This window comes from Gymnogyps californianus, chromosome 1, assembly GCF_018139145.2.
Source record: "Gymnogyps californianus isolate 813 chromosome 1, ASM1813914v2, whole genome shotgun sequence".
Taxonomy (NCBI): Eukaryota; Metazoa; Chordata; class Aves; order Accipitriformes; family Cathartidae; genus Gymnogyps; species Gymnogyps californianus.
In genome coordinates, this window is record NC_059471.1 from 134207854 (window position 1) to 134231305 (window position 23452).

The 23452-nt window shown below is 47.4% G+C and overlaps 2 protein-coding genes across 2 annotated transcripts; both read right to left on the minus strand.

Moving 5' to 3' along the window:
• Positions 1–4319: 4319 nt before the first annotated feature.
• LOC127022293 (C-type lectin domain family 4 member E-like) lies at positions 4320–8610 on the minus strand. Its single transcript, XM_050905808.1, has 6 exons — positions 8558–8610; positions 7533–7628; positions 6372–6464; positions 5124–5275; positions 4776–4906; positions 4320–4500 (listed from the first exon to the last, which is right to left on the minus strand). The coding sequence occupies exons 1-6, from the start codon at positions 8592–8594 to the stop codon at positions 4341–4343; spliced, it is 669 nt and encodes a 222-aa protein (XP_050761765.1). The 5' UTR covers positions 8595–8610; the 3' UTR covers positions 4320–4340.
• Positions 8611–14429: 5819 nt separating this feature from the next.
• LOC127022286 (C-type lectin domain family 4 member A-like) lies at positions 14430–23257 on the minus strand. The gene is made up of 6 exons (XM_050905795.1): positions 23043–23257; positions 19399–19515; positions 16476–16568; positions 15711–15862; positions 15365–15486; positions 14430–14636 (listed from the first exon to the last, which is right to left on the minus strand). The coding sequence occupies exons 1-6, from the start codon at positions 23107–23109 to the stop codon at positions 14492–14494; spliced, it is 696 nt and encodes a 231-aa protein (XP_050761752.1). The 5' UTR covers positions 23110–23257; the 3' UTR covers positions 14430–14491.
• Positions 23258–23452: the final 195 nt, after the last annotated feature.

A 23452-nucleotide genomic window follows, 5' to 3' on the forward strand; every position in this document is an offset into this window, starting at 1 on the left:
AACTTCCTGACACAGCTGGTGAGCGTGCCAAGTAGGGAGAGCGCCCCGCCGGACCTGTTGTTTGCAAACAGAGAAGGACTTGTGGGTGATGTCATGGTTGGAGGATGTCTTGGGCATAGCAATCACGAAATTATAGTTTTCAGTTCTTGGAGAAGTAAGGAGGGGAGTCAGCAGAACTGCCACCTTGGACTTCCAGAGGGCAGACTTTGGCCTGTTCAGGGGCCTGGTTGACAGAGTCCCTTGGGAGGCAGTCCTGAAGAGCAAAGGAGTCCAGGAAGGCTGGACATTCTTCAAGAAGGAAATCTCAAAAGCGCAGGAGCAGGCTGTCCCCATGTGCCGAAAGACAAGCCAGTGGGGAAGAAGACTGGCCTGGCTGAACAGAGAGCTTTGGCTGGAACTCAGGAAAAAAAAGAGAGCTTATGACCTTTGAAAGAAGGGGCAGGCCACTCAGGAGAACTACAAGGATGTCGTGAGGTTATGCAGGGAGAAAATTAGAAGGGCCAAAGCCCAACGAGAAATTAATCTGTCTACTGCTGTAAAATACAATAAAAAATGTTTCTATAAATACATTAGCAACAAAAGGAGGGCTAAGGAGAATCTCCATCCTTTATTGGATGCAGGGGGAAACATAGTGACAAAGGATGAGGAAAAGGCTGAGGTACTTAATGCCTTCTTTGCCTCAGTCATTAATAGTAAGACCGGTCATTCTCTGGGTACCCAGGCCCCTGAGCTGGAAGACAGGGATGGAGAGCAGAATGAAGCCCCCATAATCCAAGGGGAAATGGTTAACAACCTGCTACACCACTTAGACACACACAAGTCTACAGGGCCGGATGGGATCCACCCAAGGGTACTGAGGGAGCTGGCAGAAGTGCTCACCAAGCCACTTTCAATCATTTATCAGCAGTCCTGGCTAACCAGGGAGGTCCCAGTCAACTGGAGGTTAGCAAATGTGATGCCCATCTACAAGAAGGGCTGGAAGGAGGATCCGGGGAACTACAGGCCTGTCAGTCTGACCCTGATGCCAGGGAAGGTTACTGAGCAGATCATCTTGAGCGCCATCACATGGCACATACAGGGCAACTGGATGATCAGGCCCAGTCAGCTTGGGTTTATGAAAGGCAGGTCCTGCTTGACTCACCTGATCTCCTTCTATGACAAGGTGACCTGCTTAGTGGATGAGGGAAAGGCTGTGATGTTGTCTACCTAGACTTCAGTAAAGCCTTTGACTCCATTTCCCACAGCATTCTCCTGGAAAAACTGGCTGCTCATGGCTTGGATGAGTGTGCTCTTCGCTGGGTAAAAAATTGGCTGGATGGCTGGGCCCAAAGAATTGTGGAGAATGGAGTTAAACCCAGTCGACAGCCGGTCACAAGTGGTGTTCCCCAGGGCTCAGTATTGGGGACAGTTCTGTTTAGTATCTTTATCAATGATCTGGACGAGGGGATCAAGTGCACCCTCAGTAAGTTCGGCGGGAGTGTTGATCTGCTTGAGGGTTGGAAGGCTCTACAGAGGGATCTGGACAGGCTGGATCAATGGGCCGAGGCCAATTGTATGAGGTTCAAAAAGGCTAAGTGCCGGGTCCTGCACTTGGGTCACAACAACCCCATGCAATGCTACTGGCTTGGGGAAGAGTGGCTGGAAAGCTGCCCAGCGGAAAAGGACCTGGGGGTGTTGGTTGACAGCTGGCTGAATATGAGCCAGCAATGTGTCTAGGTGGCCAAGAAGGCCAACAGTATCCTGGCTTGTATCAGAAATAGTGTGGCCAGCAGGACTAGGGAAGTGATCGTCCCCCTGTACTCGGCACTGGTGAGGCCACACCTCAAATACTGTATTCAGTTTTGGGCCCCTCACTACAAGAAAGACATTGAGGTGCTGGAGCGTGTCCAAAGAAGGGCAATGAAGCTGGTGAAGGGTCTAGAGAACAAGTCTTATGAGGAGCAGCTGAGGGAACTGGGGTTGTTTAGTCTGGAGAACAGGAGGCTCAGGGGAGACCTTACTGCTCTCTACAACTACCTGAAAGGAGGTCGTAGCAAGGTGAGTGTCAGTCTCTTCTCCCAAGTAACAAGTGATAGGACAAGAGGAAACGGCCTCAAGTTGCACCAGGGGAGGTTTAGATTGGATATTAGGAAAAATTTCTTCACTGAAAGGGTTGTCAAGCATTGGAACAGGCTGCCCAAGGAAGTGGTTGAGTCACCATCCCTGGATGTATTTAAAAGACGTGTGGATGTGGCAGTAAGGGACATGGTTTAGTGGTGTACTTGGCAGTGCTAGGTTAATGGTTGAACTCGATGATCTTAAAGGTCTTTTCCAACCTAAACGATTCTATGATTCTATGATTATTCTACATCTGTGCAAACACCTACTGTGTACAGAGTCCATCCCTGCCTAAACCCTGAGTGCTGCTATTGGGATGGACTAGTCAAGGGCATTGGCTTTACTCAGAGACATGGCTGAAACTCTTGCTCAGAGTTTCACCATTTATCCTTCAACAGTGGCTGCACAAAGCAGGGACAGGGACCAATTCTTCTGCCTACCTTCATTTGCTGTATTGTACAACTAATGTAAAAGAACGGGTTTGTACTTGTGTATGCATGTGTGTGTGTGTGTGTGTGTTTGCGGGGAGATGGGATCAGGAACTTCCCTTCAACAATTCTGCAGGCAAACCCAGTATCATCTTCCCAAGATCCCGCTTTTGTCAGGACATCTCAGGAAAACCTTTGCATTCCAAATTTGGGGCATGGAGACTGTTTCTAGCAAGTTACATTTTCTTGCAAACCAGTCTTCTGGTGTGAGTTTTGCTCTGCCCCATACCACCTCCCCGGAGCCAGAACTGCAGCTGCCTCCAAAATCTCCTGTAAAACATTGGTCACTCTCTGTGTGTCTTATCTGCCCCTTTTTCTTCCTCAAAACCCTGCTGCTGTGGTTTCCAGAACTGAGTTGGGGGAAATAAAAAAGAGAAGTCCATTGCAATGTTTTTGTTTGCTGTCATGTTGGACAGGACAACATAGTTTTCTCCACTGTGAAAAGATCCTAGCAACTTTAGAAAACAGGAGGCCAAGACCTTGCAACAGCCAAGCTTTTCGTCCAATGGTTAAAACAGAAACCTGGCAAATACATTGTCTCAGGGGGAAATGATACGAATTTGTGCTCAGATTTTTGATGAATAATAAAAAAAAATCACCCAGAACGGATTTTTCAGGATGTATTTTTAGTCCCCTACTGGAAACTCCCAGCTCTTCAAGGAGTATCGATATCATTGATGAAAGGAGAGGAATATACAGACAACAGTTTAGGGAATTTGAGGGAAGCAGAGCACTTGCTCAAGACTTCTGTGTCTGATTTGCAGTGATGCCTCTGATAGGGGTCTTCTACCCTCTTCTCACATTAGAAATCCCTCCTGGGGAGGCTCTGGCTTTTATCCTTCATGTGATATTTGATTGCTTTCTCTCCCCTTCATTGCCATGCTTAATCCTGCCATATGTCTCAGCAGGATCTCCAAAATACATCTCCTTTCTGCTACATCCTGGGCAAACAGTTGTTGGCATTGACTACTACACAGCCTGCTCTGTTGCTTCCCTCGCACGTGATTCTCCAAAAGTGTTCAGAGCCTTTCTCACATGCTCTGCAGATGAACACTAGGTTGTTCCTGCTCCTGGCCAGTTCAGCACACTCACAGTAATATTCTCACCTGCAGGTGCCAAATACACTGAAAAGTTAAAACCTCCATGCAGGGAGGCTGGGTTGGCATGGGGCTGGGACTTGTCACTCAGAAGACAGCCTCATGCAAAGAGCAGAATTATCATTTATTGATATGGGTTTTTTTAACTTATCAACACAGAATATGCTGAAGGAAGCAGGAAACATTAAAGATAAGCCATGAATAATTGTTCCCTTCAGGGGCTGGTCAAGCACATTCCACTGAATGCTCTTCTTTCAAATTCTGCTCCAGTGATTTGTAGGACCAGTATCCTTTCATGAAACAGAGAGGCACTTTTCCACATCATTGAGATATTGACTGAACAAGGAGTCAAGGAAAGTACTGGAGGATCAGGGCACCCATCTGTGAACAAGGAGAGTGAAAAGGGGCACAGTAGGTCCTTGACATCAGCCTGAGCAATTTCATCCAGGACTGATCTCCAGCTTGGAAAGAGGTGCACGAGCACAGGCTGGGAACTAAGGTCCTTCAGAGCTGGGATTCTGTGGCAGGCTTGCTCATCCTACATTGCAAGATAAAGCATTTGTGTGAGCTCAGACCAGCTTTTCATCAGCTCTTTCATGAGCTGCCCTTTCTCAAGGATACTCCTTCAGGTCCTTCATCCAAAGTGGAGTTTCCTTCCTTAGACAAATTCGACTGCCAGTTCACAAATTCGGTAGCAACTTGTGAAGCAAAGGATGTTATTCCAGTTACTATAAGTGTTGGAATCTGTGTTTCCCTTGACGTGAATTGCCGCACATTTTTCTGCAAAGAGTAAATTGGGTTCCCCAGGTTTCCAGAACCTGTAAAAGAAAGTTCCTCTATTGGGAATGCATTGACATGCATGACAATGGGAGTGGAGTCACCTGAAACAGTTGTGGAAGAGAAAGGGGAAGGTTACTGTGGCAGAGATCAGGAGTCATAGTTTTGACTAGAAAACTAGTCAAGTTTTCTGACTTATAGGGCAGTTGGAGACAGAAATCCCCCTCTGACACATACCTGCCTTTCACAGTATATTGGTCACTCAGACTGAGGGGTGTGAATTACAGGACCTTCCTCACCCCCCCGGGATACTCACGTGGCTGCCTTCTTATATGGAGTCTGATCCACCCACTGCCATTGCCCATTTTTGTAAGCAGTTAAGCCTATGTAGTATTTTGTTTCATAGGCGTTAGTAAATACTCCTTTCGCCAAGTTGAAGAGGAACTCCTGGAAAAAGCACAATGTCCATGAGGTGCAGGACTGAGCAGATGGAGGCAGCAGGAGTCCCCATGGGGTGGGGCTCGTGGCAGAGGGGAGCCGGTGCTGAAGGGATGCAGAAAGGACATCCCCCCTCCCCTGCAGGACAAGGAGGGGCTCTGAGTCCCCTCCAGGGCCTGGCACTGTGTCTCTGGCTGCTGTGCCCCTCTCTCAGCCCTGCACGTACCTGCTCTTCTTTGCTGTTGATCACCACCAGCTGGGAGCCCATCCCAGTGCAGTTCTGTTCACTCTCAACCCAGGACATCCTATCAGTAGACAGATAATAGCACTTTTCTTGAAAGCATCTCCAGCCCTTCGGGCAGCCCATCCAGCCCTCCTCTGCATGGGGGAAAAAATACTGCTTTTGAACAAGATGTGCTGTCCTTCATCTCCATGAGCTCAATGTAGGGTCCCAGGAGTTAGAGGAGGGGTTTGAACCACAGCCTTAATCTGGACAGAGGTAAACACTCTCTTCAGTGCTCCACAAGTAAAGCTGTCAACAGCCTGACAGGCTCCTGTCACAAGGCCCCTGCCTGAAGTGCCTTTCCCTTTCTCTCTCTGTTCTGCCATGTCCATGCAACCTCTGTTTGGTGAGAGAGACAGTTTCTGCCTTACCCTTCCTGAGGAAGCAAGATGGGAAACAGTTGGCTTGCACTCCTCTGGGAACACTTCCATCAGAGAAGTGTTGTCCAAGTGTTTAGCTCTCAACTCATGCAGACTGACAGACATGTACAGTAAACTGCTCTGACAGCCTTGCTGCCACCACAGGCAGTTCCTTACGCTAGCCAGGTTTTCCTAGAGATCTGCCTTATAGCCAGAAAGTCACATGACAGATTAAAAAACCACAGATATATTCTCTCAAAGCATGAGGCTACATGAGAACAGATCTCTGAACTGAGTTTGGGAATTTGCACTGCAGGAATACTAGCACTTGCCATTGCCATCACTTCATGTGTGATTGCATCCCAGCTCTCCAGCTACTCTAAACTGCGTAACAACATCCTCCTACCACTCTTACCTCTGTCCCTCACACTCACCATGATGCTTGTGTGAACCGGCAGTGAGCCAGCACAGGGAGTTGAGCTGGATTGAACAAGCCCTTACAAAAGGATGAAGCACTTTCAGCGAGATTAGTGAACTGGACTAGCAGTTGAGGTGTTGTGTGAGGGCCAGTGAGAGGGGAAGAGTAGGAAGGGTGGTCAAAGGTAGGTCTGGAACAACCCACCTTCTTCCACTGGCCCAGAACATGTTTTCACAGCGTCCTAAGTAAAATTGTGCAATACAGTATTTTCTTTCCTCAATTCTCCCATTTCCTTCCTTAAAACAATGCAGCTCTGGCTGACAATCACATTCCCAATCTCAAAGGCTGACTGACACCAGAGTAAATTTTGGTGAGGTTCTTGGTGTTGCTTATGAGGCTCTTAGCATCACTCACTTTTGCCTGCAGATACGTTGGGGACACAGTGCCACTCTGTAGCGTTCTGGAGCAGAGTCTTGTATTGGCCATAACTTCCGTAAAGGAAAACAACTGGGAAGAGAAGAAAGAGAAGGAAAGTGCCACTGTCCTCCTCATTCATGAGCAATCAGTCTTATCCTCCACCTTCTGACTTAGAGCCCCCACAGAGACTCTGTTACGTTAACAAGCTCTGAAATCTGTATTCAACAAGGAGATGAGAAACAGATGAGAAACAGGAGGCCATTTCTCCCACTACTGGTCACTCCCTCCTTTGAACAGGCATTAATCAGATGAGCTCCTCTCACCTCTGCTGGCTGAGAGACTCATTTTCCCCACTGACAAAACCAGCTTAGACATCCTTTGAGGATGGGGTCAAGAAAGGGTCAAAGAAGTCATGGGATAAGTTTAATAAAGATGGAATATTAATATACATTCCCTCTTAATCTTCCCGGGCATTGCAGCTTTAGAGCACCACTTTTACCCTTATCAAGAGGGGATAGAACTGTTGAGTGTTGAGGCTTCACCCAAGGGAGTTAAGAAGAAGTACAGAAGAGTCATCACAGAGCAATATGATACTCCAGGGCAGTACAAGCAAAGGATTTCCCCTTTGGTCGGTCCAGGCAGTGTGGGTGGGATGCGGCTGGAGCATTTTGATGGATTCACCCCCACACTGCTAAAATATGGGCAGCCTGGTACCAGTATTTCCAAGGACATCACACTGGCTCCTTGGCTGCAACATTGTCACAGGGAGCTCTCAGAGAGAGACCAGGTCAGGAGAACCAACATCCAGCAGCCAGCCTTTGGGAAACCTACTCAGATGCCCTCTGACACTAAGAGACTTCTCAGCTCTTGGCAGCAGGAGAGAAACTGACTGGTTTCATCCAGGACTGGCTTTATTCAGGCAGGTGGCAAAGTGAGAGGAGCAGTGGGAAGGTCCTGCCAGGGAATGAACCTTAACCGTGGAAGGGACCCTGGTCCCTGACTAAGAGGGCAGAAGCAGGGGAGGGGCAGTAGAACAGGCTGTTTTGGCGAAAGGCATTTGCCTGCTGGCAGAGAGACTAGGATATTGTTTTTCCATCTGACAAAAGGCAGTCAACTGCTCCCTTCATCCCAGGGGAATAAAGAAACCCAGGAACCCACCAAGGCAGACGGTTACAAAGGCAGTTTTGATGGCAAGGACAGAAACAAGGAAGACCCAGGGGTTCAGCCAGGAGCAGCTTCTCTCTTCTGCTGGGGCTGAAAAACACAAGGCAAGAGTGGGAATCCCCCAGCCCAGAGTTGGGGGCAGGATAACCCAGGTGGCTCCGTACCACAACAACCTGCTGATACCCTTGTTCCAAGGACTGGGGAGCCCCACAGGTGCTGTAACCAGGTCCTGCTGCCCGTCATTGGCAGTGGGACAGACCCACAAAGTAGGGCAAAACAGAGGCTGCCCTGAAGCTGCTCTTTGATTTCACTTTTTATCACAAGCCCGGCCTGTACTCTTCCCAAACTGCACTCCTCCTTTCTTTGTGCTGTCATATATCCTTTCTCCTCAACACATCTTCCTTGTTGCCCTCCATTACCCCTGTCTTTCACTGTACTCTCTTTCCGTACCTCCCTCCTCTTCATCTCTCTTTAGAGCTTCTTTCTTTCAGCTACCTTTATTTTGGCTCTATCCCCCAAGCCCTTATATGCAATAGTGTATAATCACTCAAAGGAGTGACTGTCCAGCTCAGTGTTTGCAGAAGCAGACACACAGAAGAGATTGTTTCCACAGGGAGAATAGGCACTTTGATGCTCTTGGGAGAGCCTTCGCTTGGTTCTCCTTAGAGACATCAGAGATAGGAGCAGTGACTTGTGCCTAGCTTGATGCAGATAGTTTTACTTGGATAATGATAGTAGGATAGCACTCCTCAGTCCCATTGTTTACAGAAAAACCACTGAAGGGGATGGCAGACCATAGTCTGCCTGGACTTTAATTCCCCCTGGCTCTGGGAAAAAGGTCATTCTCCCAGCCCAGGCACTCCCCAGTTTCCTCATCTGTTGCTTTGCTCTTGTCCTAAGCCCCTTCTCCTGGTATGAGGCCAGCCACTGTACCATGCCCATTATCTATCCCAGCCCTGTATTTTCCCCCACCTCCTTCTTCTTCTACAGGAGGACAGAAAGGAAGGCTTTGTGGTTACCTGCAGTTCCAGAACTGACTCTCCCTCGGCGATTCATTATCTCCACCACAGTATCACTCTTCTCCAAGAGTCCACATTACCAATATGGCCACAAATACAGCCTTCTTCCTGCACAGGAGACTGCAGTAGGGCAGCTCCCACACTGGTGAGGAACCTTCATAGTCTGTAATCCAGTGTGCAGAAAAAGCCGTATCCTGGGTGTTCCCCGCAGCACATGGAGATGGGGGAATTTTCATCATTTCTCTGCCAGGACATTTCACAAGATGCTCATTGCAACACAGAAACTCACAGAGGCAAATGAAAACAGAGGAAGAGTAGTATCATTCCATCTCAAACAGCCTCCTTTTGCACATATTCAAGCAGTTTCACAGGACATACTACTGGCCTTACCTCTTTTGTGTTTGTTCTTTCCTGGTGAGTATGTGTGTGAAAATGCCTACACTGTTGGTTTTTGCTAGCAAAGGGCTAAACCCACTCACCATGTCCTGCAAAAGGGAGTCAAAAAATGGTAGGAAAGCATATCTGTGACTCAGTCTGGGCAAGACCCCATGTGAAGCCTGAGCCCAGTAACCCAGAGCACAATAAAGAACTTGCCAATACTGTTTTTAACTAATTGCTCAGGAAAAGAGGATGGAGCTTTGAGTGGAGGGATTGCATATGACCTATCATTATGGAGCTGGAGGTCAGAAGGGATCACTAGATGGTGCCAGAATCCCTGTGCATTATGGATCATGAAGTTTTACTTGGTCACAACTACAAAAGTCACAGCCATACATGGTGGTTCTAGCACTGCTCAAGGTGACTTGATTCAAAACCCTGCAGGATAAAGTGTCCCTAAGGATACCCCTAAGGATAAAGAATCCCTACTGGATCTCATGGTACTCTGAAAGGACTGGAGTGGGTATGCAGCCTTTGCTCTTCCATGTTCCATCAGCTAGTTTCTCCTTGTGAAGAGACATGCATGGATGAACTGAGGAACGAATGGGATAGCTAACGCAATAGCACAAGCATATCAGTTGAAGTCTGAATAGAGCAGGGCACAAAACCGGTTACAAATGAGGACAAGCCTAAATTGTATGTAGAAAATATCCTCTGAGTATGTTTTTTCGTGCACAACAGGCTGCAGGCAGGGTCAAACCATACAACAGCTCTGGTGCATTGGAAAGGTGGTCCATACATGTGCTTGCTGGTATTGTTGTAGAAGGTATGAGCTACTAGAAGGCACTAGCTACTGGGTTCACAGTGCAGTGAGAGATTCTCAAGTGACATTTTAAAAAGTTCCCAGCCGTCATGCTGGAGAACAGAACTGAATTGCACCACAGATGCCCAAAAATGAGAATGCATTATATTTGTTATTGCTCTAAAATATACTTGCCTTTGTGCATATGGGCAGGGAGCTGACTTTGGCTCATCGGTATGGAGAATGCAGAGGGTGCAAAACTGTCAGAAGGAAAATGTGCTCAGTTCACGTGGTTTAAATCTATGCAGGATGGATCTAAGCAGTTTACCGATTTATTAATAACATGTAATTAATTGACAAACCATGACCTGTATATTCAGGATCAGTATCAGCAATCCAACAGATAAAGCACAATACCAGACACAAAAATTAGTAAACACCTACAAATTTCTAAACGTCTTTACATAACTAATCTCCAAAAGCTGTAACCCCCTCATACACACAGATTCACATGATTACTTGTGCAACCTCCTGTTTCCTACCCCCGCCACAGGAAGTGCAGGCTGCAAGAACACATCCCCTTTTCTGGGAGCAGGGGTTCCCCTATTCTCACGCACTTCCTGCTGGAGATGTAGGGTTTATGTGTATCCACACCACTTCCTACAGTCTGCTATCCCACAGGCCAGTGAGAAAGCACAAGGTCACATATGCACACTGAAGTTGTGGGTCTGTACATGTTGCACCCCTTACTGCCAGGAATGCAGGCTACCCACGGCATCCAACAGGGAGGATGCTCTGTTACAGAGGCTGCAAAGTTGCAGGCCAACTGCAGGCCAACTGTCAAACAGGGTGTCGACTGCCACTTCCTTCCCACTTCTTTCTCTTCTCTCTGTTAAAAATGTTCTTGCTTCTTCTAAATTTTGTTTTCAGACTGACTCTTCTCTGTCTCAAAAGCCTTTCGCTAGTTCCCTGGTTACTGTTAAGCTGGTGGTCATGTTCTTTAACAATAGTGGCTTTGGGGCAAATTCCCTCTCAGATAGTTTCAGGTATTCAATTCACACAGCTGTTTACATTCTCATTCCTATTGTATCAGTTGTTGCCATCCAGGCCACTTGACCAAGATGAAGGTCTGTGCAAGCACCCTCATGTGAATTCACTTCAGTGTGTGCACAGGGTCTAAAGCAGAAAGACAGTAAATGACTTCCTTTTCAGCCTCACAAACCAAGCTACTGTTCCCAGCAAATCAACAGCTGACCTCACAACATTCAGGTGACTAACAGCTCTGTCCAGCTCTGGGATAAAGAGTCTCAAAGTGGTGACGGTAGCCAAACTCTGCACTGGCCTGCACAGAAACTTCTTAATAGTCCTGGTGCCAAGCAGCTGGGACCAGTGACGGGAGAGGTTACCTCCTCAGTGGAAGGCTCTGGAACCATTGCAAATATCTTATATTCCCAAAATGGCAGGAACTTATTTCTCTTTCCTGCCCCATAAACACCAGCAGCATGCTTGGGGAGGGCATGTGTCAGTGACCTCAGTCTTCCTGCATGTCTTTCCCCAGTTCTGTAAGTAAAGATTCTCAGCTGTTTTCTACCTGCTCCAGTCATGAAGAGCTTCACAAGTGACCCTTGGTTATTTCACTTCACAAATGTATGTGTCAGATCAGTGTGCTGGGACAACAGCGTGGCACCTGGCAGTGCAGAATTGCCAGGGACTCCTGCCCCTGAACCACTGAAGACAGTGGTTGTGTGAGCCGGCACAGGCAGGATGCAGGAACAACCACAAAACCACAGATGAAATGCAAAGAGTAAATTTATTCTTGTTACCTCGCCAACCAGGGGATCCCCGAAGCAGCAGCCAGGCAGAGGCACACAAGTGGGGATGCAGGCACCATGGAGCTTGGTCCATGCTAGAGCATCACCGAACCCACTGTTTTTGCCTGTATTTCAGGGATTCATGCAGGCGTAGTTTACCACTGTGCTTTGATCTTTCCCACAGCAGGGCAGGAATCCCAAGCATGTTCGATAGGGTGCCTCTGAGTCTGTCAATCACAGACCTATGTTATCTAAACACAGATGTTCTACTTGTCAAGCACCCAAGACTAAACAATGATTAGTACAATATATATGTTTTTCTACACCCCAGCTGCAATTCACTTGAGTGTGTTTACAATCCTCCTCGCCATTCTTCCGTTATTTTCCCACAGTGGTACTTGGTTATAACAAGTGCACTCCTAGAAGAGGCACTGGAGAACCTTGAATCTACTTTCACAGACCCTTGCAGTATAGACAAGGGTCAACAAGCATGGCATGGATACAGACAAGATCAATGGGACATGAACTAAGGAAAATATTGCAGTTACAGGGTGTCTTGCACGCCTCAAGGTTGCAGGAGAAGATACAGAATGCAACTTCCCTCAGAGGTACTCAGGATCTGAGAAACAGAAAGCCAGAAGCTGGAAGATAAAACTTCATCAGCTTTTCTGCAAAATTATAGCACACAAGAAATTAGTTGCAGCTCCTATTTAAGAGGTGGAAACACAGTGAACCGCATGTTGGGAGCACTGAACCTGGTTTTAGAAGGAACCAGCCACCTGAAGCAGGATGGAGAATGCATGAGAGGGTTCCAAGCACCAACGAAGAACAGCAAGTGTGCTCATGTTCAGAAATGAACTTGTTGGATCTAGTTATCTCTTTCTCAGGGGTTGATGGCAGTTGATCCCCTGGGGATTCAAGTCCTGCTTTCCAGTTTTCTTGAATTCAGAATGATTTGAAGGGAAAGACTTATCTGCAACAGTCAAATAAAGGCAAGCAGTCTAGAAGGAAATACTAACAAAGTGAAAGGCAGAAAACGCAGAGGAAGTGCTACCAGCTGCGACAATACAGGAGGAGATAATTAATCCCACAGGAAGTTGTTCCCAGTGTGCCTGGTTGCTTTGCACTCTCACGGACTGAAGACCAGCTCCACAGTCCTGAGCCCCAGCAGTATGTATGAGAGTGCAGCTAACAGAGGCAACCGGCAGGCTTAGCAGTTTGTGCAGCAGTTTCTGAGCTTTGTTTTCAGCAGCAAAGTACAAGCAATCCAGGAGGTTTCTGGAGTGCCTTGATGATAACATCCTGACACAAGTTATGGAGGACATGCTCCACAGGTTATGGAGGATGTGATGAGGAGACGTGCTCTGCTGGATCCAAATGAGGAAGAACTGGTTTGGGATGTAAAGGTTGGGGGCAGGCTTGGCTGCAGTGACTATGAGATGTTGGAGTTCAGGATCTTGTGAGGAGGGAGCAGGGCAACGCCCAGGATCACAACCAGAGACTTCAGGAGACCAGACACTGGCCGATTTGAGGATCTGCTTGGAAGACTCCCGTGGGAAGACTCCTGCTTACCTGATTTGCTTCTGTATCGATCACCACCATGTGGGAGCCCAACCCTGTGCTGGTGTCCTTGCTTTCATTCCAGGACATCTGTTCAGCCCATATGTAGTAGCAGCATTTTTGAAAGCATCTCCAGCCCATTGTGCAGCACATCCAGCCTTGCACTGAGGAGCGATAGCAGGCCACAGAGTGAATACTACCAAGAAGACAGAGAGGGAATATGGCCTGTTTTCTGGAGAGTCACCAAAGGCATGAGGACAATGCCGTATTGTTCTCTGCAGGTTGTTACCCGGGCAGCTGACCATATCACTAACCATGTGTCCAAATAAGCTACAGGAAAAAGCCAATCTCATTGCAAAGCCTGTGTCTTTGACAGGCTGCAGTAATTGAGAGAAGTTCCCTATGCCTTGAAAAGGCAAATGGAGCATCTTTTGGAGCATCTGTCATATGAGGAGAGGCTGAGAGAGTTAGAACTGTTCAGCCTGGAGAAGAGAAGGCTGCAGGGACACCTTATAGCAGCCTTCCAGTATCTAAAGGGGGCCTACAAGAAAGCTGGAGAGGGACTTTTTACAAGGGCAGGTAGTGATAGGACAAGGGGTAGAGGCTTTAAATTGAAAGAGGGTAGATTTAGATTAGATGTAAGGAAGAAATTCTTCACTGTGAGGTGAAGAATTCACCTGAGGAACAGGTTGCCCAGAGAAGTTGTGGATGCCCCATCCCTGGAAGTGTTCAAGGCCAGGTTGGGTGGGGCTTTGAGCAACCTGGTCTAGTGGAAGGTGTCCCTGCCCTTGGCAGGGGGTGTGGAACTAGATGATCTTTAAAGGTCCCTTCCAACCCAAACCATTCTATGATTCTACGATTATATAAAACACCTGCAGCTTAGAGAGGGAAGGAGAGAAACACACACAGCACAGAGCCTTTTTCATTGGTCTAATATTGTATTTTCTCTTGTATAAGAATTCAGTATTTGTTCAGCAAAACCAGTGCAACTAGAGGACATTCTCTGTGTGACTCAACAAAAAGCAGACACCTCTGCTCAAGGAGACAAAGGAAATTGCAGCTCTGAACTTCTGTCTTCCATTCCTGTGTCTTCTTCCTGGAGTACTCAACCTCTTTTCAGCCAGTGGCTGCTGGATCCACTCAGAGAGAAGAGGACACAAGAGCCCAGGTACCTGCTTTGATGACCCTGAGCCTTCGTGTGTTCCCTGAGCCATTACGTGCGCTGGGGATACTGGACACAGGGTAATATCACATTGTCCCACCCAGCACAGTGAAGATGCAGGCTCCAGGGCCCCCCCCCCACCTCCCAACACAGCCCTGCGCTGTTCCCAGCTCACTGCTCATCTCTCAGTTTTACTCAGGATGAGAAGGTATCTATCTCCATCACACAGTTACTGCTGCAGCTTCACAAATTCGATAATGACTCTCGCATTTGACATCATTCCAGTTGTTGTGTAGTTGTGAAGTGCTATGGATTACAACACACTTCTGATCATCCTTATTACTTGGTTCGTCTTTCCGCCAGAACCTGAGATAGAGACAGACACGTTACTCCCCAGCGTACCCTGTAGAGCACTGCTGGAAAAGGCCACAGCAGGATGCAAGGCTTGGAGGGGAGAGAGAAAAATTCCAGATGCTGATTCATGGACAGAAGCAGTACCCTTCCTCCCACTCTGATATCCCATTGGCACCAGTCTTATGTGGAAACCTGCCTTCTTTCTACAGCCAACACAAGAGGGCCCTGCTCAGTCCTGGTGGGAGGAGCTGCTCACCACTGTGCACTCCATGTGCTTCACACCCAGCAGAGGCACATGTCTGCCTCCAGAGCAAGTTTGTCCTACAGAAGAAGACCCAGCAAGGACAGCCCTGGTGATCTTTCACTGTGCCCCATCTCTTCCACAGCATCACAGCACTGGCTATGCCCATGCATATATGTGCACATAGGCATGGTGGGGGCACTATGGAGGTCAGGCAAGGCTGGTCATCTCCGAAGGGTTCTTCCTGCTGGCAAGATACAGCTTCTTCTGTGTCTACAGCATTGATGGCCACATCACAGGTAGTTAATTAATAACCAATAACCAGCATGGATAAGGCCGTGTGAACCTGGTGTCCTACACAGCCCTCTCCTGCTCCATCATTGACCTCTCACAAGTTGTCTCGCCTCCCTCTCATGCACCAACAGACACCCTCACATCTCCCCTACTTTCTTGCACTACCAGGAGCCACACCAAACACTCTCCATCTGGGGATACTCACGCTGCCGTCACATTAAGTGGAGTCTGGTCCACCCAGTGCCACTGGCCCACCTTCTGTGCCCTCAGACCAATGTAGTAATTCTCTCCTCTTGGAGGCTGTTGTAGCTGCTTAGAGAGGAAAACCTGGAAATCAAGGAGAGCACAATGTCCATGAGGTGCAGGACTGAGCAGATGGAGGCAGCAGGAGTCCCCATGGGGTGGGGCTCGTGGCAGAGGGGAGCCGGTGCTGAAGGGATGCAGAAAGGACATCCCCCCTCCCCTGCAGGACAAGGAGGGGCTCTGAGTCCCCTCCAGGGCCTGGCACTGTGTCTCTGGCTGCTGTGCCCCTCTCTCAGCCCTGCACGTACCTGCTCTTCTTTGCTGTTGATCACCACCAGCTGGGAGCCCATCCCAGTGCAGTTCTGCTCACTCTCAGCGCTGGGCATCATATCATCCGAGATATAATAGCAGCTTTTTTGAAAGCGCTTCCAGCCCTTCGGGCAGCACGTCCAGCCTCGCTCTGTGCAGGGAGAGACAGCAGAGATGAATGCAAATAACGAGATGGTCATTGCAAGGATCCCTGTTCTCCAGGGATGATGCTCATGTTCTCCTTAGATGACTTTTCCTGACAGAAAGTGCTTGAAAAAACAAGGATAGTAGAGCTATTTCTTCCCATTGCTTTGGGGTATGACCAGTGAGCTTTGTGTACACAAATCCATGGTAATCTTTGTAACATGATCTCAGGTCTTGACAAAGTTATGGTGGTGATCTGTTTGACTTTTCCTTGTACAGTCTCCTTTAGGCCTTTAGCCCCAGGGAACAGGGGATACTGCTTCTTTCCGTGACTAGAGCTGCATTTTAATTATTGCTCCATTGTTAACCTTCCCTGTGCCACTGTATACTGTCCCTTTTGTTTTGTCAGCGTTCACAGCCACCCTGCCCTCCAGGACATCATTAACATGGCCCTCTCCTCCCCCTAAGCTGTTAGCAGGAAATCCTTTTTCTCCCCACCTCTCTCCTCTGGAGTCTGCCTCTCCGGCGTCTGCTCCTGCTGCGGCTTGCTGTCAAAGCAGACCCCAGCATTCATTGTCCCAGTACCAAAGACCTCCTGCACCCCTGCCAGCACTACTGACCTTTGCCTTGTGGCACTGCCGAGACGCACCACCACTCCGTGAATTTCTGCTGCAGGACTGTGGGCTGGTCACCTCTATGGGAGAAGGGAGCGACTGGAAAGGGAGAGTAAAGGCAGCAGGATTACCCCTTCCTCCCAGCTCGTCACACACCATCTCTGGGCTTCACTCTTGTTTCCCAGTTTCCCCACCAAGCACTGTCCCAGCCTCGCCTCTCCTTGGGCTGTCTCTTTCCATTTCACAGGTGGTAACTGCCATCGTCTCAGTGAAGGGAACAGGCATTTCTGCTCCCAGAATCCCACAGCTGCCCGCAAGGACTCCTCCACCCACCGATTGACAAGATCTAGCCAGGATGACCTGGCCAACAAAGCTAGAGAAGCCTGCAACCCACCCAAGCAGTGCCTGGTGGCCATAGCTGGCCTGTGGTTTGTCAACAGAGTCTGTCCCAGCATTGAGCAGCTGACATCAGGCCCCCTCAGGTGCTGTGGAGCTGAAGGTGTGGAGTTAGTGGATCCCTGGCCCACGGCTCTGAGAAAACTGACCCAAACAAGTGGTATGGCTGCCTTCCCAGTCATAAAGAGACAATCTTCCATGTCAGAGAGCAGAAAGACCACTGGAAGGACATCACACTGAGGACATGCCAGACAGGGTGGGATTGATTCCACCCATCCACAGGCATTTACCATGTAGATACCTACAGCCAAGCTGCCTGTCTAAATCTCTTTACAATCAGTGAATAAAAACCAGCACTTCAGTGGCACAGTTTATCTCTTCCTAAGCTAAACATCAACAGTAGTTTGGATGAGTAACACATCAGCTGGGCCTATTTCATCAGCAACAAAGACAGTCCAAGTGAAGGTTAACATACAGCTAGAGCTGCTGAAACCAGGGTGGAAAGTAAAATCATAGGACTTACTAGCCAGTTTATGGCAACTAATACAGTGCTGGTGACAGGTGTCAGCAGGCCACATCCACAGCCCGAAGGGCTTATCACTAATTCAGACACTCGGGATATTGATTGGAAGCTGATCAGAGTGTGCTAAGTAATACAGATGTCTACTTTTATCAACAATTTCATTTAGAAATATCGTTACTAGTGAGGAGGGCAGAGTAATCATAGTGGCCTCTGTGCCTGGTTAGTGAATTCCTATAGTGGAAGAAGGCTTAGAGGAGATGGGCAAGGGCGATGCATGACTGACCACACCTATTGCAAAGAAAGGTGACCTTATCTCAACACAAAGGGGACCAGACAATGGCCTTTGTCCTAGTTCAGCTGAGTGAATCAACCAGTTGCATTAGCTGCGTGAATTGACCAGCTGGGTAACTGTTCATCCCTCTAAAGATCAAAAAGAGGGCAATGTCTTCCTAAGTTAGCCAGACTAGTATGGGGCAAGTGTATACGTGGTTTAGCCCAAAATAGCATAAAAAACTGAATGATTAATAAAAACATCTCTGAAGAAAGGAATGGGCCTGAGCTGGCTTTAACCCACATATTCCTTCTTGGTCACTGGGGACACCCAGTGTCTTGACGTTGAGCATATTGCAGAGACTGGTAATGAGAATCATATTTGTATTGTGATTCAACTGTGCATTGCAATTGCTACCCTCTGCTAAGTGCAATTTGTACTTGTGTTTTCATTTAAATACATTGCTGTATCACTCTGCTAAATCAAAGTCCTATGTAACATCAATTAACTTGGATAAGCAAATTTGCTATTAAAGATTAAACCTTCCATGTGTGGAATATATAAAAAAAACTGGCCAGACAGTATCAGACTCTAACAGCCCACCCTAAATCTCCCCAGACATTTAATGGAGTACAGTGAAAAGTTATACATTTGGGAACAAAGCAATACAAACTTCTGAGACTCGGGAACTAATGACAGCAAAAGGAAGGGCAGCAATTTATCCTGACAACATGCCTCTTCCAGAATCCATCATCTTTATTGACAATTTGTGCAAACATGCCATGAATGATCTTTAGCAGAAAATGAGAATGAAACACTGATAACAATCTCCACAAACTGCGTGTACAAGAATAACTTTTTAGGAATTATTCTAGTATACTGTAATTAACACTAAAAAGGTGTGAGAGTTTGCACCGCGCATTTAATCTTGGAGATGCCAGGACTGTGAAAAGCCATTTTTTCCATTAGGACACAAAGTGTGTCCAAGCACCTTAGAGACCTCAAGTGCAGATCCAGCTAACTGTATAGACACTTGTGCTTCCATCTCCAGTTTTTTTCCCCCTCTGCTGAATGTAATTAAGTTCTTTTTATGTGGTATGAAGGTAGAGAGTTGTTCCACAGTTCCAAAGAGGCCATGCAAGATGGGGATGTGCAATCTGGAAACACTGAAAAGGCCTCAGGGTAAACAGTGGAAGATTTGAGGGATGTATGCAGACATATACAAAGTCAAGGCAGAAAAGCCCAAGACCTTACAGAAAGACCAAACAACCCTGAAATTCTGAAGATGGCCATGCTTCAAGTAGGGCATTAGACTAGAGACGTCCAGAAGCCCCTTCCCACCTAACTCTTTCCGTCATTCTAAGAAAGACGATGGGTATAACAGAACCATCTGGCATAATGCTGTGGTAGTCCTAGCTCCCGCATACCAGTTGGACAAAACATCTGGTTTGGCTGGCCTGCAACAGAGAAGTTTGTGTCACATCGCAACTGTACCCTTAAATCCCCAATGCTTAAGTAGTCAGGAAAGATTTTGCTCCTAGACATACCTTTCAAATATTCAACATTTGGGTTTTCTGAGCCCAAATGTTGGTGCTTGCATCCTTTCTCATGACAAAACTGTTCCTGAGTAAAAGCACCCTCCTGGTTGGAAGATATTCCCGTCTGGGCTCTGATTTCTCTGCTTTTCTCCCAGCACTTCCCCCAGATCTCTCTCGTGTAACCAGCCTGCACATACTCACCAAGGAGGACAAGAACAAGGGCAATGCACACCAAGAGGAGCACCAGTGACATCAGCCACGGAAGCCATAGCGGGTATTTCTGAGGATGGTGCTCATGCTTCTTCGTGTCAGGAGGTACTAAAAGTGAAGGAACACACCAAACACAACACCATAGTCAACTATGTTTCAGTCAGTCCACATACCAAGGATGTACAACTCAAGGGAGAGCTGCTCTAAAAAAGTGCAATTTCAGTTCTGATGTGGAAGTTACACATTTTGGGAGAGGGGCAGATTGGGACAGAGCAGGGGACCTCTGTGGTTTCTGGAGAAGGTCAGGTTCAGTGACAGCATTTCCAGCCCCAGCCCAGCTAGTGAGCTAGCAATGCTAATTGCTGGTGTTTGGGGGTAAGGCCTTCACATGGCCTCAAAATCTGGAGTGAAACCATGTCTTTCTAGACTGAGCCCAAAGCTGCCAAATACAACATTTCTCTATCCATGACACTTGAGACATTCATATGAAGATTTCATGTTGACTTCTCCCCAGAAAACTTTTTACACCTGCTTCAGTTCCGTCTTAGCTTTTTGGACTTTCTGTGTAGAAGAAGGTTGGTGTAAGCTGAATGAGGACAGGAGACAAAAAATGTGCAAACCTATGATGGCACAGAATCATTGGAAGACAAAAAAAAAAAAAAATTCCCTTCCATCTCTGCTTTCCAAGCCAGGGTTCAGAGATTTGCTGTAGTAAAACGAGGTTGTGCTAGGCTGGATGCCTGGGGAGAACAGAGGGCTGTGTCCAGCAGCCTGAGTAAAGTATCCCACTCAGATTCAGACTTGCCAGGGCCTGACTTTTGTCTAGAGGAATACTGCCAGTACTGAGGAGGTTTGGGAGCAGGCAGGAGAATGGGTCACAGGGAAGGAGAAGCAAACACTTGTTAGGAGAGTGTTCCAGGTTGTGGCAGGTACACAAGCCAGGGCAAACAGGAGGGTAAGGAGACAGCAGCACTCATTGCAGGACAGCAGTAAGAAGTTTTGGGAGAGACTGATATTAATGATAAGCTTTAGAGAGACCTCATTCATTGTTCAGCATGAAACTTCCAAGTCTGCCAGCAGCCACATGTGCCTGCCAGCCATGCCTAGTAAGCAAGATTTCCAGAAACCTGCTGTTTGGGGAAGCCCTCTGACTACTTCCGAAAGGCTTGGGGGAGGCTGTTACAGCAGGTCAAAAAGCATCATCTTTCGTTATCAGAAGAGAGAACATTCATAGACAGACAAGACCCAGATCTCCCTGGCCAAATCATGTTTTTCTAGCGAGAGCTTTTGTCTGTAGTGAAAACAAGGACCCAGATCATGATCTGGAGTCCATCTACCTAATTCAGACAATAGATCTGACCAGTCCAAATGGTTTTTTGATGTGCTGCATGTCCACAGATTGACTGTTCAACCTGTGCCCAGTCAGACCTGTGCATCCCAGACTCACATCCAGGTGGCACAGAGAGCACTGCCAGTATGCATGCACTTCACGAACACAACTGAAGTGCAGTAGATCTTGTGCATACTCAGTGGGTTGATCTCCCTGCAAAATGCTTCCTACAGTTAGTCTGCATGCTTGCAACATGTCCAGCATGATCACAACACAACAACCTGATGAGCATATGCTGGTTATTCAGCATGTAATTCCAACATCTCCTAGGCACATGCAACAAGTGCGGCACAGCACAGATGCCTGTGTTTCTACCTGGGAAATCCTGGTCGGAAATGCAGGAACCCTAACTGCACTGTGGTGTGAAACCCACCCGATAGTCTATGCCATCTCCTGCCACAGATTATATGTTGTTTGATTAGCTGCTGCCTTCTCTATCTTCCAATGACTGCCAATTTTGGTATCTCTAGAGCCCAACTGGAAGAGGCTACAAAATGAGAAAACCCAGGTGTGCTTGGCCATTACCAACATGGAGTCTGCATGGCCAGAGTAATCACCCAGAAGGACAACAGAGCAGCAAGACTCCCTCAATCTTTCAATAATGTTCATTCATAACTCTTGTCCTATAAGCATACTATGAGGCTGTGAGAGACATTAGCACTGTGTGCAATGGTACTACCGGGCACTTCTCTGAATTCAAAGTATAAACTATAACCAGTGTGTGATCACTTGGACAGGCACACCCAAAGACAGACCCTGAGCACACACCCAAACCTATAGCATGAGTCTGGCATCAGCAGCTCAAGCAAACATGGCTGGATCAGGTGTCTTTGGAATAGGTCATTGGGAACACAATGGGGAACTTCCACCACCCCCACCTCACCATGATGGAAATGCTAGCTGTAACCAGAACCAGCTAATCTTGGTGCACTGAAAACAGTGAGCTTTCAAGTCAGTCAGGAGTATGTACATTCTTTATTTCCATGACTCATGCCTCAGAGCAGGCAAGGAATAACCTGGAGCTGATGCCTGCTCTGTTTGGGATTGTAAAACTGAGGTAAAGCTGTAAATAGGCAAGTTAATATCCTTAGCAGCAATAATTATTTATTTATTTATTCATTCATTCATTTATGCACACATACTTTCACCCCTCTGGAACCTGCTGTTGTGTAGGGTCCTGTATCTAAGGGTGGAAGCAATGAGCCATACATGGAACATCTCTATGTGTTCCTACTTGTGGCATAATGACTACAGAATACATACTGATCAGAACATGCCTTAAATTTGTACAACGCCTAGTAAAGGCACCATTTTACAACCATGATTTTTAATAGCAATAAAAATTTGTTTTTTTGTTGTGTTAATTATTTTTCAGGAGTGGTAGACATCAATCACAGAATTGGATCTTCCTCCAGAACTTAGATAATTCTTCCTCTGTGTATTTTAGGGTGTTTGTTCAAGCCTGTCTCTCTTCTCCAAGGACCATTTCTCAATCAACCAAGGACAATGGGGCTATAAGTTTCTGCAGCCAGTGCCACCTCTCCCGAAGCTGCAGAGGGCAACTGACTGCTCTACTGTAAGGAGGCTTGTTGGTTCTCTACTCCTGCTCTCTCCATAAGCAGGAATCTGTAGCGTTACTCTCTCAGAGGCAAGAGCAGGAGCAGCCAGGGCTTGGGCTTATTTGCTGCCATTTGCTGCCCTGGGGGCCCCTCCACCTTTGTGACAGATCAGATAGATTGTTTGCAATAACCATAGTCTTTATTGTTGGTACTCAGTATTTGTCCAAAAATGACTCTCTCATCCAAGACTACATAACATGTAAGAAGGCAGCTACTACCTGCATTGTACCAGGGCTAAGCACTATTACTGTACAGCACCCATCCTGGACCCTCTACCATTCGCCACTGTTGGTGTTGCAACCAGGGGACTAAGGGAGCCCAAATGCATTCCTCACTGAATGCTCACTTGAAACCTACTGTTTGTGCTCCCAATAGTCATCCTTGTTCATGTTGCAACTCCAACCACCCAAAGATTCCCACCTCTCCTCTTGTAGACATTCCTTGACCCTCTTACTGCAAAAATCCTGCAGTCTCCTGCTCATGAAGTGGTAGACAACTCCTTTTTCTCACCAATTTGTCAAGACCAGGTAGGAACCAGAGTCACAGAAGGAAAAGTCTCCATTCCCTGTTCTTCAGCCCCTCTCCCTCCAGGTCCCCTTCCCCTGAATAACCCATCCATTCCTTACCTTTGACCACTGCAGCCGGTGATGCATTCTTGAACTTCACCTCAGCGTAGGTGATTTCTGATGCCATTTAATCGCAGTGTGATCACTGGCCCTGTCCTTAGTTTTGCCACATAAAAGGTGGGCCTTTTAGGTCCCTGGTTCCAGAGGGAAACACCAATAAGTTACTGAGCCTTTCCTATCTGCTCATTCACCCTCTGTCTGTTAAAGAAGGCTGTGCTGAATGCTGGAAGCACTGGCGATAACCTGAGAATTCCTGGGAGCTCAAAAATGCTCTGAACAGACCTTCAGTTTCTTAGCCCAGGAAATCAGCCCTGGCACTATGGAAACTTCTGAGAGAGAAAAGAAAAATGAGAACCTAACAACTGAAAAGGAAGTTGCACTTCCTCATATCAGATTCTCAGCTGATAGGT

Coding starts and splice junctions, on each gene's coding strand:
- LOC127022293 (XM_050905808.1), bottom strand. CDS start 8,594: ATGAATCGCCGAGGGAGAGTCAGTTCTGGAACTGCAG. Junction 6,465..7,532: donor CTTTGTAACCGTCTGCCTTG/GTGGGTTCCTGG, acceptor TTCTCTTCCCAG/TTGTTTTCCTTTACGGAAGT. Junction 5,276..6,371: donor CAACGTATCTGCAGGCAAAA/GTGAGTGATGCT, acceptor TCCCCCATGCAG/AGGAGGGCTGGATGGGCTGC.
- LOC127022286 (XM_050905795.1), bottom strand. CDS start 23,109: ATGGCATCAGAAATCACCTACGCTGAGGTGAAGTTCAAGAATGCATCA. Junction 15,863..16,475: donor GGCAGTGCCACAAGGCAAAG/GTCAGTAGTGCT, acceptor CTCCCTGCACAG/AGCGAGGCTGGACGTGCTGC. Junction 14,637..15,364: donor CCACTTAATGTGACGGCAGC/GTGAGTATCCCC, acceptor TCTCTATCTCAG/GTTCTGGCGGAAAGACGAAC.